This window comes from Onychostoma macrolepis, chromosome 06, assembly GCF_012432095.1.
Source record: "Onychostoma macrolepis isolate SWU-2019 chromosome 06, ASM1243209v1, whole genome shotgun sequence".
Lineage (NCBI taxonomy): Eukaryota > Metazoa > Chordata > Actinopteri > Cypriniformes > Cyprinidae > Onychostoma > Onychostoma macrolepis.
In genome coordinates, this window is record NC_081160.1 from 3210014 (window position 1) to 3226002 (window position 15989).

Sequence of the window (15989 nt, forward strand, 5' to 3'; positions counted from 1 at the left end):
TGTTAATACTAAGTGTTCCTAAAGTGTTTCTAAATAGATTAAGCAAAAAATGTGTTTCACTTTACAGTGATAAGTTTCTTTTTATATAAATTAATAGCTTTTTTGATGTTTTTATGAACCATTAAAAATGTAATAGGCAGAAAAACATACAGTGACAATAATTACATTGCTCGTTTTCATGTATATTTGTAATATTTATATGTATTTTGTATATATAAAATACATATAAATACTAATGAGATCATGTTCTTTAAATGCATCAGTTAGTGTTACGATACAACAAAGGATAAAAGCATGATTTAACTCTTTACAGCTGATTAAATCTTAATCATTTTTAAATTAGTCACAATGATCTCACTATTTGTACATAACATTAATTTATTAATAATGTAGAGACAACAGTTTATGAACAATGAATTAACTACAAACTATTAGTTTGCAAGTGATTTACAAATTTGTATTATTGCATACTTATGTAACACGTAAAGTGTTACCTGAATTTTTTTTAAATATACAATTGAACTAAGTTGCATATAAAAAATACCATAGTATTATAGTAGAATACATAATGATTCAAACTACCACATCTTCATAAATTGAACAAAAACATAAAGCATAATCACACCTGATGCACATTCTTTATTTGTCATTGTGTACATATGGTGTTTCAAGGTCTTTAGAAAAGGTAAATCGCAGTTTTCCTCTGAACAAAGTGAAGCCTTCTCAACTCGTAAATATGAGGACTTGAATGTGACGTATGTTTCCGGATATCAAACAAGTGGTTTTGAACTGTGCATTTCAGTTATAAACACTGTTATTCACTTCACTCTTTCTGTCACAAAGCATAGCCTACACAGAATGGCATTTACGTCAAGGTTTTTTGTGAACATAGCTTTTATTTGACACTGTAACGTCAAACATGCTACAAAACCTTCAGAGTCGTCCGGCGACAGTAAGTTCAAGAATAAGTGCTTTTTGCAGGAGCGGGTTCTCTGTAGCGTGTGTGTAATGTGCTAATGTTGGATACACTGCATTAAGCAGCAGGAACGTGTGATTCAGTCTGACCGGCAGCATGAGGGCCGCATTACTGACGGGGTCAGACGCCCGGCGGGCCGCACGCGCTCTCACTCTCTCTCTCTCTCTCTCTCTCTCTCTCTCTCCCTCTCCCTCTCTCTCTCTCATTCTCTCTGCAGCATCGCTCGAGCCCGAGCCGCCATGTTGAGTTCTTTATCCACTGAAGGCAGATCTTCCTTCTCCTCTTTCTCGTATAATAAGCAGAAGAGTGAAGACAGCCCCAAGGTACTTTATCTGCTCATCCATATTCAACCCTTCAGTCACACTCCAGTTTTTCTTAATTCACATCTGCATTTCAGATACGTTTGTCTGTGTGCATCACAGACACACACACACACACACTCGCCCCTTTTCCATAGACAGTCCCGGACTCCCGGGCCCATTCCCATTCTGGATCCCATCCAAATAAAGCAAAAACCCTACCTGTTTAAAGGCAAAAATGCTGAAAATCAAATCTTTCTGTTCAATGACACCTTAAATGAATAATTGATCATATGAAATGTTTTACCATTTTTTTTTTTTACGTTCCTTTTCATCTGTTTTCATATCAGATTTAAAATGAGTGTTTTGTAACAAGACACACAAGACATTGTTTAAATTTTAACCTAATTTTAAAAAATTACGATTAAATTGTTAAAATGAAAATAACAAAATGTGAAAAACACTTCTTTAATATTAAAAATATGTAAAATCCTATTTTATAATGTGCAACATACATTTCTGTTGACTTTAAAAATTGAGTCAGTAAGGTTTTGTAAATGTTTTTCAAAGATGTTTCTTATGCTCATCAAGACTGCATTTGTTTGAGTAAAAATACAATAAAAACAGGAATATTGTGAAATATTATTACAATTTAAAACTGTTAACTGTTTTTTATTTGAATATATTTTAAGATGGAATTTATTTCTGTATGACAAATCTGAATTTTCAGCAGCCATTTATTATTATCAATGTTGAAAACTGCTTCATATTTTTGTGGAAACAGATGCATTGTTTTCAAAATTATTTGATGAATAGGCAGTCCAAAAGAACATTGTTTATTTAAAATATTAATATTTTGTGATTATTATAAATGTCTTTACTATCACTTTTGAACAATTTAATGCATCTTTGCTGAACAAAAATATGAATTTCTTTTACTGACCCTAAAATTTGAACAGTAATACATGTGCAATAGAATGACTTGCACCAGCACCACTGCAATAATGACACACACACACACACAAACACACACTGATCGTGTCCTTCCTGTGTCTCTCAGCAGAGCAATGCATCGAGCTCAGCGTCGTATCACCTGCAGAGGGCGCTGCCAGGAGGAATCGTGCTGATGGAGCTGGCTTTTCAAGTGAGACCTTCATCTGTCTGTGTGTCTCGCGTAGAATCGGCCTCTTAGCACATCAGCCGAGAACAAACGCTGGGCTTTTCACAGGAACGCTGTGAAAGTCTCAGTGGATGTTGAAGAGAGAGATGTTTAATGGATCCTGCCTCTCTCGTGCTCTTTATGCTTATTAATATTTGAACACACAGAATCAACAGCAGGGAAACACTGCGTCATCATCTGATCTCCAGCCCATGGTCATTTCTAATATCCCCCTCAATTCAGTTTCAAATTCATTTAATTGCACGGCATGATTTTTCTATCAGGGCTGTCAAAGTGAACATGTTAACACATGCAATTAATGATGGATTTATTCTGTTCTGTGTGAATTACTCATCATGAATTCTGAATTGTCTATGTTTACCCATGAGTAAAACACCTGTCATTCATAGAAATTTTCAACATCAGCAGATGAGTCAGTGGCAAAAATACAAGTCCATAAATTGTGCTGAAATTTATTTAGTGTTATATATTTATTTATTTATTATTTTTTGCATTTTCAGTTGCATTTCTTGTTTAGTTCACTAATAATTCTAATAATAGTAATTATTACGATAATGATAGTAGTAATATTGAAAATGATGATAATAATTATTATTATATCGGGTTTTTTTCAAATCTCTGGTTTTACTACTACTACTACTACTACTACTACTACTACTACTACTACTACTAATAATAATAATAAATGAAATTAATAATTATAAGGTTCAGATTTATGGTTAGGGATTTGAATTAACACTTAACCCTAAGTCAGGCTTCAGAATATTATTAATTTTATGGTGAAAAATGTTTCTGTTTCACAGTTGATTATAAATAAGAGATAAAGGGGTTAAAGTGATTGCAATTGCTTCTTTATATGTTCAGTTTGCTAATAATAATAATAATAATCGTCATTATAATAATGGTAACATATAGTGTGCACAAACGAATCATGATCAGGCTGAATTAAGAAAGCAAATGAAGCCAATTTTGATTTATTTTGCCTTAAGAAGCTTATGTATATGGTGAGCTAAGCAGTGATGAATTTATCTGCAGCTGATGCACAAGTGTTCCTCTGCTAACACAATCTTATGACTCTGTTGCAGGGCTGTTATTTCTGCGTGAAGCAGTTTGCATTGGAGTGCTCAAGGATTCCCATGGGTCAGACGGTTAATTCTCAGGTAACGGCATCTGCGCATTAAAAACAACAGACAAGAAGAGAGAGTGAGAGTAAACGAGGTGTTTAAGAGTTCGTGCTGTATTTCTGTATTTCCTACTTGTAATCTCTGTGGATGTTTACTATGGATTCGCCTCCTTTGTAAGCAGGATCCACTGGTCAAATGTCTGTCTCTTTCTCTCTGATGCCGTGTTTAATGTGCAGCGGGTCCAGGTTGGCTCTAAATGAGGAGTAATTAAGTGTAAATATTTGTAAATCTCCAGATGTTTCTCAGCAGGAGGGCTCTGATTTCTTCCAGAAGCCCATAAGGTGTCTCCAATCACAGCTGCTCATATCCAGCAATTAAGTCATTAGCGTGTTTGTTTGGTTGGTTGTAAGTGTAGATTCTTCAAACTGAGCTTGAGGGCGAACAGGCAGAAAAGTCACAAGGAATCACTAATGAAAATTCATCAACTTAAATCTGTTCCGTTAGAGTCCATAGTATTCGATTGCTTCAACAAACATTGCCAGCTGCCAATTTGGTGTTATTTTTCATAAGGAATGATCAATCCAGTTAATTTATTCTGCTATGTTAATACTTCTTCTTTTTGTTCCTGGAGAGCCAAATATATCCACTTACTGTAGAAGGATAAGGTAACATTTTCATCAAGACTCTATAGTAATCAAATTCACCAGGAAAATCAGCAAATCATCTTGAAGTCAGGCGCGTTACACCTGCATTTAAAGGTCATAGTCAGGAAACTCTGCCATTTGTACCAGAAAATTGTTCTTTTAATAAAATGTACATTTGAAAAGGTTACTGTTGAACTTGCGTGAAATCATATTTTCATATCTCGGGCTCAAAGTATTAATGCCGTTACGCCATATACATTAGTGAATCTTATGACATTGCTTTTTCCCCAGTGGTCAACAAATATGATTATGTTTGTTGTTCTCTCACAATTACAGTAGCAACAGTGTTTATCATTCGAGTGTCGAGAATGTCCACTTTATCCTTCTACGGTAAGTGGATGCAATTGGTTCTCCAGGAACAAAATCACAGCATAAAGACATTAACATGGCAGAATAGTTAACAATAACTTGATTGTTCATTCCTAATGAAAATGCGATCGACATGAAAGTATAAAATTAATAGCTGAAAATGAGTGAAACACAAAGTTTAAAAAATGACACATGAAATGAGACCAAAAAACTCATTTATAACATTAAACATTGAAAGAAGTTTTAAAAAGTATAAAAACGGTAATGCTAAGTAAAACAAAAATTGGAGACGAAAAATGACTGGTTACACTTTATTTTAAGGTGTCCTTGTTACAGTGTAATTATACATTTAGGTACTGAGTAATATTAATTAACTACGTGTACTTAATACATGGTTAGGGTTTGGCTTAGGGTTACTTGCATGTAATTATGCATACTTTATTGTTATTATAATAGTAAGTACATGTAACGTGTAACAAGGACACCTTAAAAGAAAGGGTTACCCCAAAAACAAGTACTAAAATCATGAAACTTGACATTACAAGAAAACCAGACTAAAAAGATTTTTTTAATTTAGATTAATGTAAAAAAAAAAAAATTGCATTAATATTTTTACATGAACTATTTTAAACCTTATGGATGATATATTTTAATTTCAGTTAAAACAAAATGTGTATATATAAAAGCATTTTTATATCTTATATATATATATATATATATATATATATATATATATATACCAAGCTTTTAATTGAATAATTGAAAGATTATTATAATTTAAACACTTAAATCTGATTGTAAAGTGTTATCAATATGACAGATTCAGTGTCCTGCTGTATGTCAGTGGCAATGTTTTCTAAGCGTGAAGAGTCAAAGCTACATTTTTTTATGCTAAATATTACAGTTATTATCATTTTAATCATCTTCTCCCTGACATGTTACATTAAACATTTCATTTATAATACATAATATTTATTTTAAGCCATACTTTCACTACTACTAATACTCCTCCAGTCACTGTAGCAGCAGATGAAGTTGATTTTGAAGTGCCACTGGACGCCATGAGAATACTTTCTATTTATCTGACATTTATCAAGAGTTTGCTGCAGGAATTGTGAACAGTGGGAATAGATCACGATGTAACAGGAGCCATAAGAAGCGGATATTTTGCAGAGTTATAGAGTGAAAGGTCACGCCTGCTTCTCATCTATTCAGACTGCACACGCCTCATGCTCATCATTGATCATCTCATGTCACTTCCTGTCACACGCCTTCATACATTAGCGCAGTCAGCTTGTGCATGTGTGTTTTGTTCATTTGTGTAAATTGACTTCTAACCTCTCTGTGTGGCATGTTTCTCATCTGTCTCTGTTCTGTGTCTGTGTGTGTCTCACTGTCCTGCATATGGCGCGTGTGTGTGTATGTGTGTGTATGTGTGTGTTTGTGTGTGTGTCTAGGCCCATCTCACCCTTTCTTTCCATCAGGAGTCTCTTCTCGACAAACCTCCTAGCCAGCCGTTCCCCGAGGCGCCCACGGCCTCTGACTCTGCGGTATGTCTCAGCATCCTCGGGGCGGGGCTCGTCTCCCACCAATCAGGCTTCATTCTTTCCCTCAGACTCCTCCCCCATGAGGTGCCAGGCTCCTCCCTTTCCTATTGCGGCCCCAATCACACATTTCTGTGCGGTTCATTTAAAATCAGATGATTCCTTTCCATGTGTTTGTCTGTGTTTGTCAGCGATGCATCTTGGGAAGTCCTCGAGGTGCTGGTGAATGTGGCATCTTCTGGGAGGTCACGGGGTCACTCTTCTTGCAGCTCTGATAGGCCAATGAACTCTTTTCTTTGCTCAATGATTATCCCTGATTTTCTTCCGCTCTTGTTGCATCTTGATTTGGATCTGCTTGTTTCCCTTTAAGGGAATCATCAACTATAATTCTGAGGCAGTTCAATATATAATATGTTTTCTTTATAGATAAGCAGAAGAAACCAATCTGATAATGCAAATCTTCTTTCATTTCACTTTGTAATTTTTGGGCTAATTTGGAACATTCAATTTGCTTTTCACAACTAAGCTGTTTCAAAATGAGGAAATCACAAATGCCATCTTCAAATGAAGCCTTTCCACTTTGTCTTGATTGCTTCTGCTTGAAACAAGATTGAAAACAAAAGACTAAAAGTCAGCATAAATGCTTTGCTCAGCCTATTTTACTTCCAGAATCTGGTATATAAGATATTCATAAGAGTCTGTGGGTTTGAAATGCAAGATGGATTCAAGATATTGACTGAAAAGAGATAATATGCAGTTAATTTTTGGATTGCACTTTATTTTAAGGTGACATTGTAACAGTGTAGTTACACACACAACTTGTACTGAGTAATATTAATTAACTACATATACTTACTGTAGGGTTAGGGTTTGGGTTACACTGTATTTAACGATGTCCTTGTTACAGTGTAATATAACAATCAAGTACTGAGTATTATTAATTTACTACTTGTACTTACTATAGGGTTTGATTTAGGGTTATTGCATGTAATTATGCATAAGTTACTATTATTTATATAGTAAGTACATATAATGTGTAACAAGGATGCTAAAATAAAGTGTCACCGTATTTGGTGTAGTTAATTACTTGTAATTATGCATTATTTACTGTTATTACTACAGCAAGTCTGTGTAACCTGTAAGAAGGATGCTAAAACCAGGTTTGGTTTAGGGTTAATTATGTGTAACCATGCATTATTTACTGTTATTACTACAGTAATTACATGCAACATGTATCAAGGATGCTAAAATAAGGTGTTGCAGGTTTAGTTTAGTTTAGCTTACTTGTAATTATGCATGATTTACTGTTATTACTACAGCAAGTACATGTAACAAGGACATTATAATAAGGTGTTACCAAGTTTGGTTTAGGATAAGTTACTTGTAATTATGCATAATTTACTGTAATTACTACAGTAATTACATGTTACATGCAACAAGGACATTTCAAAGTTTTACTGTTTAGTTTAGGGTTAGTTACTTGTAATTATGCATAATTTACTATTATCACAGTAAGTGCATGCAACCTCTAATCACCTTAAAATAAAGTGTTACCAATTATTCCAATTATAATGTGCACAAATAAAATTGATCAAAAATGCATGTTCATTAAATTTTTTTATAAAAGTTTATGTTGACTTTAGGGCCCTTTTAGGGCTTTAGCAACTAGTGTCATGGAAAGGTGATTTTGTGAGGCAGCCAGAAAGTAGTGAAAGTACACTGTATACAGTAAAAAAAACTGTAAAAGTAAGGAAGTAGAACACCTAGAACTCTCTACGTAACGCCAAAGTCCCTGTAAGACAAGTTCACTCAACGGTCATTTTCGTAACGCCTTGGTCAGCTGTTTCCAGCCGTGCAAGTACAGCTTCTTTGGATTGAATAGAGAAACACTAAAATCTATCAAAATTCTGTTTAAGTGATTTATTTCAGATCAATAAAATATATCATAGCTTAAAATCAGTGCTTCTTAAGCTCATCACTCAAAACCCTCAAGAGTAAACAAACAGGATGTTTGAACTGTAATGCATTCATCTGCTTTATTGAGTGCAGCGATGGCTCTATCAAAAAGGATATTGGCTGTTTTACCTGTAGGGCAGGACTACAGCTGCCGTTATGATTGCTCTCATTTACATGTTCTAGTGGACCATCTCCTCCATTTATAAATGGTGACATGTTACAGAGCTTGACCTGTGCGCCTCGTGGCATCTGGGAAAACACCATAGCATTCAGTGCACTTCAAAGGCCTCGATAAGGCCTTAATTCTCTGAATGTTGGCATTTGGTTAACACATGACTGAGGTCTAGGGTGTAATTATGTGTCTCGAATGCAAACACAACAGACTAACCAGCGCAATCATAGCAAGCTGTGAATGGAGCCGTCTTCATGCTCCATGTTTCCAAAAGCTGTTTTACGCAGCCACGCATGACTGAGAGGAAAATGGACCAATGTTATTATCTTTCCTCAGAACTTTCAGTCAAATGGGCCACCGGCAGATTTCAAAACGTTGATGTGAAAAACGTTTCTCACGCAGGGATGAAAGGTGCAATTGCGCGAGCTGTTTTCTGCAAATGGAACGGCCACGGCAGCGTCAAATGAACGGGTTTTTTTAATCCTCGACTCTTTGATTTGATAAGACCTATTTGCATTTGTTCCAGGGTAATGGTCAGGATGAAAGCGGCAGCGGTAATAGCGTTTAGCCGTAGAATCCAGCACCCTCCCCACCTCCCGCTCCCATTGTACTGTAATTACTCCTGCTCTCTCCCTCTGCAGTCATTTGCATTCGCCACTAATGCTTTTGTAAGCACGGCTTTGATGTGAGATTTAATTAAATAGGATACAATTATTATGTTGATTGATATCACAGATGCTTTTAAAAAGACTCTTGTAAAGGTTTGGCAGGTCGCTGGTTTGCTCTTCACAAGTCAACCATGTCTAGTTTTAGATGTTAAGTCAGGTTTGAGGTGCGCTTGGGTGATTTTCACGAAACCCATCAAGAACATGTCTGGTTCAGATTTCACCCCCAAATCAAGCACCATTAAGACTGTGTGCATTGGAACTTCATTTCCATTACATTTACACAGTTTACACAACACAAGAAGTTTCCACTGACAAGTAATTTCTCAGATCTCACAGAAAGTGAAAATGATGTGTGACACTATCACAGCCATTCACACACATTCCATGTTTACCATGTATGTTTTTTAAAATAAATTATTTATTTAGTTTAACAGTGGCATGGTATTTATTTATTTATTTGTTAATGATTAATAGTGGATATATTTATACATATTTCTAATCATTTATTTATTTTTAATAATGGTATTTAAATATATTTTATTTATTTGTTTAACAGTGTAATTTATTATTATAATTTATATATTAATGTTTAATAGTGACATAATATATATACTTTTAAAATGTATTTCTTAGTTACATTTTTATGTTTAATTTTTTAATTTTAGGATTTCTTAGTAGAGATTTTATTAGTATAATATGAAAACAAAAAGCTATATTTTTAAATTGTTCAGTTTGTATATATCACGGTAGTTTTTATGCTAATTAAAAAAAAAAAAACATAATACAGTAATAAGAATCTATTTAGTAATAATAGAACTTTGATGCATTAGAGTGTAAAATCTGATTATTTGTAATGAAAATAATGTCACAAATCTCATCGGTCCTAAGCAAGATTAAATTTTTTATGCAAAATGTAATTTCATATTTATTTTCTTTTGATGTAGGGTTGAAATGTGCCCTGGACATGTTTTTTGGCCAGACTTTGCAGCGAGGCTGGCTTCATTTGACCGTCTGTAGAGAAGCTCTTTCATTAGGTTTGAGAATCTGGAGTTGAAGGGAAGATGTTCCTGCTACTGCTTGCGTTCTTCCTCTGGGGTTCTGATGTCTTTCTCACAGGTGATGTGGAGTGATGCAGCGGTGTGTTCTGCTCCTGCAGTAACTGTGTTCGTGTGTGTTTCTGTCCTCAGCTGTCCATGCTGTTCACCGAGGAGTGCGATAAGGTGCGGGACCTGATGCATGTTCACTCCTTCAGCTACGACTTCCACCTACGTGTGGTGCATCAGTACCTCGTGGGCTGTCACATGACCCTTCGGCAGGGGTACCAGCTCACGGCCTTTCTGGAGGACTTCATCGCCCATCACCCCGACATACCCAAGTTTGGACGCAACCATGTCTTCCAGGGTGAGCGCATGTCAGAAACATACATCTATTACATCTATTAACCGTTCATTAGCTATAGCACATATTTCTTTTTGTGTTTTTCTTGTCATTTGTCTGGCTTCACTGAAAATGAAAATAAATGCTGCATGCCACTGTCATTCACAACAGTGTATTTATTTTAAAAGTGTTTTTTTTTTTTTTTTTAAATGGGATTTGTTTGTTTATTTATTTTAATTTGTTTAATGGTGGGATGTACTTATACCTAATTTAATTGATGTTTAATAGTGACATAACTTTATATTTATATACAATTTTATTTATGTATGTGTTTAATGTTGACATTTATGTATGTATATATGAAGAGTTTGGTTCCAAAACGCTATAAATCTATAAAAATGTGTTTTCTTTACCAAGAAAGTGGCAAGATGAAAACCACTATTTTCTGTTTCAAACTTTCACATACCATCCTTAGGTTATAATAACATTAAAAATTCAAATCCAGATTTTGATTTTCAAAGATTTATTTATTTATTTTTAAATGCAATCCATTGAATCAATATAAAAGTTATTTTTCACATTGAAACTGTTGAAAATACACAACAAAGCAAGTTGATCCACATGACAGCCTCTGAACATGGTCAATACTAATCTTATATACAGGCACTGGACTAAAAATAGCCTACATTCAACCAGTCATCGCTCCCAAAATTAATTCAGCGGGTCATCTTGTTAATTCTATAAATTAATTACAACAATAAAAGAAAATTTCATCATGAACAAGAACATGAACAACAATATCACATTAGACCACAGAAATTCCAAAATGACATTCAACTTCCAATAGTGCATTGATCTTTGTCATGTTACATTTATTTAGTTTGCTAGTGCTATACGCTGTATTAACAAAAACATTAATGGCATTAATAAAAACACTTACACTGACAAGCTACGCAATATCGCGTTCATAATCGAATGCGATTCATCTGCGATTATGAACACGATATTGCGTAGCTTGTCAGTGATCTACGGCTCTGTGTATTAAATGCCGCTCCATTTGAAAGCACGTCATGGAGATTTGCTATCACAAAACAGGCTTTACTGACGTGCAGCCCTTTTTGTTTGTTTGCTGATCACAAAGTACAAAGTAGATGAGGAAAACTTGGATGCCGGGTGTATTCAGTTGTATTACTGTCTACAGTGCATGGAATGGTGCGCTGTGATTGGTTGAGCGGATTTATCGTGTTCTGCAGAGAAGGGAGACTGGCGTTTGTCGCGGTTTGGGAAAAAAAAGGGAGAAAACATGACAGAATAACACGACGGATATCGCATTTTGCGTAAAATTAAAAATGGACTTTTCAATACCAACCAGATACAATACTGATTTTGGTGTTAACTCAATTTTTTTTAAATGGCGTTTATTGCGTTTTGGAACCAAACTCTTCATATGTATGTATATTTAATAGTGTTATTTTGGAGATTTTATTACTATAAAGCAAAACAAAAAGAGATATTTAAATTGTAAAGTATTTATATATCATGGTACTTAATGCTGGTTAAAAAAATCATCAAAATACAATAATGAGTATCTAATTAGTAATAAATAATAATGACAGTTACATAATAACTTGAGTTCATTGGAGTGTAAAACGATTATATCTCAAATCTCATTGGTCCTAAAGTTTTATTTTTGTTATGCAAAATATAATTTTGTATTTTTTTTTTTTGATTTTGGGTTGAAATGTGACCTGGACATGTTTTTCAGCAGAATCCCACACTTAGATTGTATAGTCAACAGCATATGTATTTTTTGGTGGTTTCTTGTTTTTGTCAGTCATGCATAATATGCTTTCATGTGTCCTAGGGAGTTTCTCCATATCGACGGGGATGATCACAGCACATCAGCTGTATAATTACATCACTGATCACGCCGGCACTTACGGGATGAAGCCCTTACGCATGTCTAAAGCTGCAGTTACCACCGATAACAAGAAGGGGGCGCCGAGCGCAGATCTGCACGAGTACGCGCTGGTCGCTCTGTGGAACAGGTACTTTAACGGTTCACTGCTAGTTTGAGCTGGTGATGTTATCATTTTTACACTAATAATGCTGTTCTCTTGAAGCTCTGGATCGTTTAAGGATCTGGAGGGATTGCGACACCATGATGACTTTGACGTGTCGCTGCTGGTTTGTCATAACGCCGCCCCGTTTGAGGAGCAGTCGGAGGGAGAGAGACACCTGCTCAGGTACTAACACGAGAAATACAGCAGTGATGGGAATAACGGCGTTATAAATAAACGGCGTTACTAACGGTGTTATTTTTTCAGTAACGAGTAATCAAACAAATTACTGTTTCCCCCGTTACAACGCCGTTACCGTTACTGACAATAAAATGAGGCGTTACTATAATTTATGATATTATTATCATTTTATTTTTCAGTTTATCTGAATGGACAGTGTAGCTGTATTTGACATACCGTAAACTCTAGTGTGAAGGTGCACAGCTCGCCGTCGCTTTCTCACACACGCAAAGAAAGATACGAAGCAAGATAGTTTTTCATAACATGCATAAGTGACGCGCTACATGTAAACGATATTCTTTGTTTTATTTTTCTGTCAAAATAACGGAGTTCCTTTTGTAATTCTTCAGCTTTTAAGAACTGCCGGTTTCTCTGGTAGTAGGCGGAATTTATGCGCATACGACAATCTCATTGGCTGGCGTTCACCTATTATCGTCCCTGTTTTGATTTCAGCAAATCAATTCAAGCGAACGTAGACAACGTGATTAATATTCATGAACCCAGCAGCTCATTAATCCTTAGTGCGTTTTATGTTGTCATTAGTAGTAGAATTCGTAGTAGTTTTGTTATCTTATCAGTATTATTTTTAGGGGTTTCCCCCCCCTTTTTTTATCGAAACACTAAATGACAAACAATATCTTAAGCACCACCACCAGTCCTAAGTTCAGTCACCATGACAAATAATTACTAAAGTTATATCACCATATAATGCTAAATTATCATAATATCAGATTACAATGCTTGACTGATTGATGCTAAGTGTCAGATATTTAAAAAAATATATTCAAAAATTAAAAATAATGTGCCATTTTACAAACATAAGCTTTATATATATAATTGGTTGATACTATTTACAATAATATATTGAATTTGATTGGTGTCTCTCACATTGTCCCACAGAAATATTAAAATAGATTAGTGTGCAATGTTTTATAATAATAATTTATTCTATTTAGTGTCCATTTCATTCATTTAATATTGGGGGCATCCCAGTTATTTGACACATTTGAACTTTTTTTTTTTTTTTTTTTTTATAAAGTAATGTGCCCAACACTGGAATACAGTGACTTTGTGAAGCACATTATGGGCATCAGTTAAACACTACATTGGTAAGATAACAGCAATTAATACAATTAAACCGCAGGCGAGACAACATGAAACAAAATTTGCAATAAAGTTCACTTCTGTGATGGGAGATATTTTCCTGTTTAATCAGTGGGGGAAATTATAGACCGAGACTTTTGGATGCCGTTTATCCATTTCCATTTTGTTATGTAATGTAATATTATAGATATCTGTAATATTACTATATATAATAAAAAATTATAAATAATAATAATAATAAACAATAATATATGTAAGTAAATAATATTTTTATAATATTCATAATAAAGTTTAATATTGTATAAATATTTTACATATTTACAATTGTAATAATTATTAATAATTAATTATATTAATAAAAGTAATAAGTAATATTATAGAAGAAAAAAAAAAAAAAAATATATATATATATATATATATATATATATATATATATATATATATATATATATATATATATATATATATATATATATATATATATATATATATATATATATACATACATACATACATACATACATACAGTGGGGCAAAAAGTATTTAGTCAGCCACCAATTGTGCAAGTTCTCCCACTTAAAAAGATGAGAGAGGCCTGTAATTTTCATCATAGGTATACCTCAACTATGAGAGACAAAATGAGAAAAAAATCCAGAAAATCACATTGTAGGATTTTTAAAGAATTAATTGGTAAATTCCTCAGTAAAATAAGTATTTGGTCACCTACAAACAAGCAAGATTTCTGGCTCTCACAGACCTGTAACAACTTCTTTAAGAGGCTCCTCTGTCCTCCACTCGTTACCTGTATTAATGGCATCTGTTTGAACTCGTTATCAGTATAAAAGACACCTGTCCACAACCTCAAACAGTCCAACTCCAAACTCCACCATGGCCAAGACCAAAGAGCTGTCAAAGGACACCAGAAACAAAATTGTAGAGCTGCACCAGGCTGGGAAGACTGAATCTGCAATAGGTAAGCAGCTTGGTGTGAAGAAATCAACTGTGGGAGCAATTATTAGAAAATGGAAGACATACAAGACCACTGATAATCTCCCTCGATCTGGGGCTCCACGCAAGATCTCACCCCGTGGGGTCAAAATGATCACAAGAACTGTGAGCAAAAATCCCAGAACCACACGGGGGGACCTAGTGAATGACCTGCAGAGAGCTGGGACCAAAGTAACAAAGGCTACCATCAGTAACACACTGCGCCGCCAGGGACTCAAATCCTGCAGTGCCAGACGTGTCCCCCTGCTGAAGCCAGTACATGTCCGGCCCGTCTGAAGTTTGCTAGAGAGCATTTGGATGATCCAGAAGAGGATTGGGAGAATGTCATATGTCATTTGGTAAAAACTCAACTTGTCGTGTTTGGAGGAGAAAGAATGCTGAGTTGCATCCAAAGAACACCATACCTACTGTGAAGCATGGGGGTGGAAACATCATGCTTTGGGGCTGTTTTTCTGCAAAGGGACCAGGACGACTGATCCGTGTAAACGAAAGAATGAATGGGGCCATGTATCGTGAGATTTTGAGTGAAAACCTCCTTCCATCAGCAAGGGCATTGAAGATGAAACGTGGCTGGGTCTTTCAGCATGACAATGATCCCAAACACACCGCCTGGGCAACGAAGGAGTGGCTTCAGAAGAAGCATTTCAAGGTCCTGGGTGGCCTAGCCAGTCTCCAGATCTCAACCCCATCGAAAATCTTTGGAGGAGTTGAAAGTCCGTGTTGCCCAGCGACAGCCCCAAAACATTACTGCTCTAGAGGAGATCTGCATGGAGGAATGGGCCAAAATACCAGCAACAGTGTGTGAAAACCTTGTGAAGACTGACAGAAAACGTTTGACCTCTGTCATTGCCAACAAAGGGTATATAACAAAGTATTGAGATGAAATTTTGTTATTGACCAAATACTTATTTTCCACCATAATTTGCAAATAAATTCTTTAAAAATCCTACAATGTGATTTTCTGGATTTTTTTCTCATTTTGTCTCTCATAGTTGAGGTATACCTATGATGAAAATTACAGGCCTCTCTCATCTTTTTAAGTGGGAGAACTTGCACAATTGGTGGCTGACTAAATACTTTTTGCCCCACTGTATATATATATATATATGTATGTGTGTGTATAGTAGAATATTAATAATGTTGATGATGATGATACATTTTATATATATATATATATATATATATATATATATATACAGTATATATGTATTAATTTATTCATAAAATTATTAATATGAATAAATAGTATTCTTATCATAATAATACAA

General features: G+C 34.9%; 1 protein-coding gene across 17 annotated transcripts in view; it reads left to right on the forward strand.

Annotated features, from left to right (window-relative positions):
* Positions 1-15989, forward strand: part of szt2 (SZT2 subunit of KICSTOR complex) — a 108858-nt gene that overhangs the window by 82226 nt on the left and 10643 nt on the right. For 6 of the 17 annotated variants that reach the window (XM_058778056.1, XM_058778058.1, XM_058778062.1 and 3 more), the window contains 7 exons: positions 1194-1299; positions 2336-2419; positions 3541-3615; positions 6050-6223; positions 10120-10333; positions 12174-12357; positions 12433-12555. In XM_058778056.1, the coding sequence (XP_058634039.1) occupies positions 1194-1299; positions 2336-2419; positions 3541-3615; positions 6050-6223; positions 10120-10333; positions 12174-12357; positions 12433-12555 (960 nt within the window). The remainder of the gene's footprint in view (positions 1-1193; positions 1300-2335; positions 2420-3540; positions 3616-6049; positions 6224-10119; positions 10334-12173; positions 12358-12432; positions 12556-15989) is intronic. The other 11 variants (XM_058778064.1, XM_058778069.1, XM_058778057.1 and 8 more) reach the window with 7 other exon arrangements.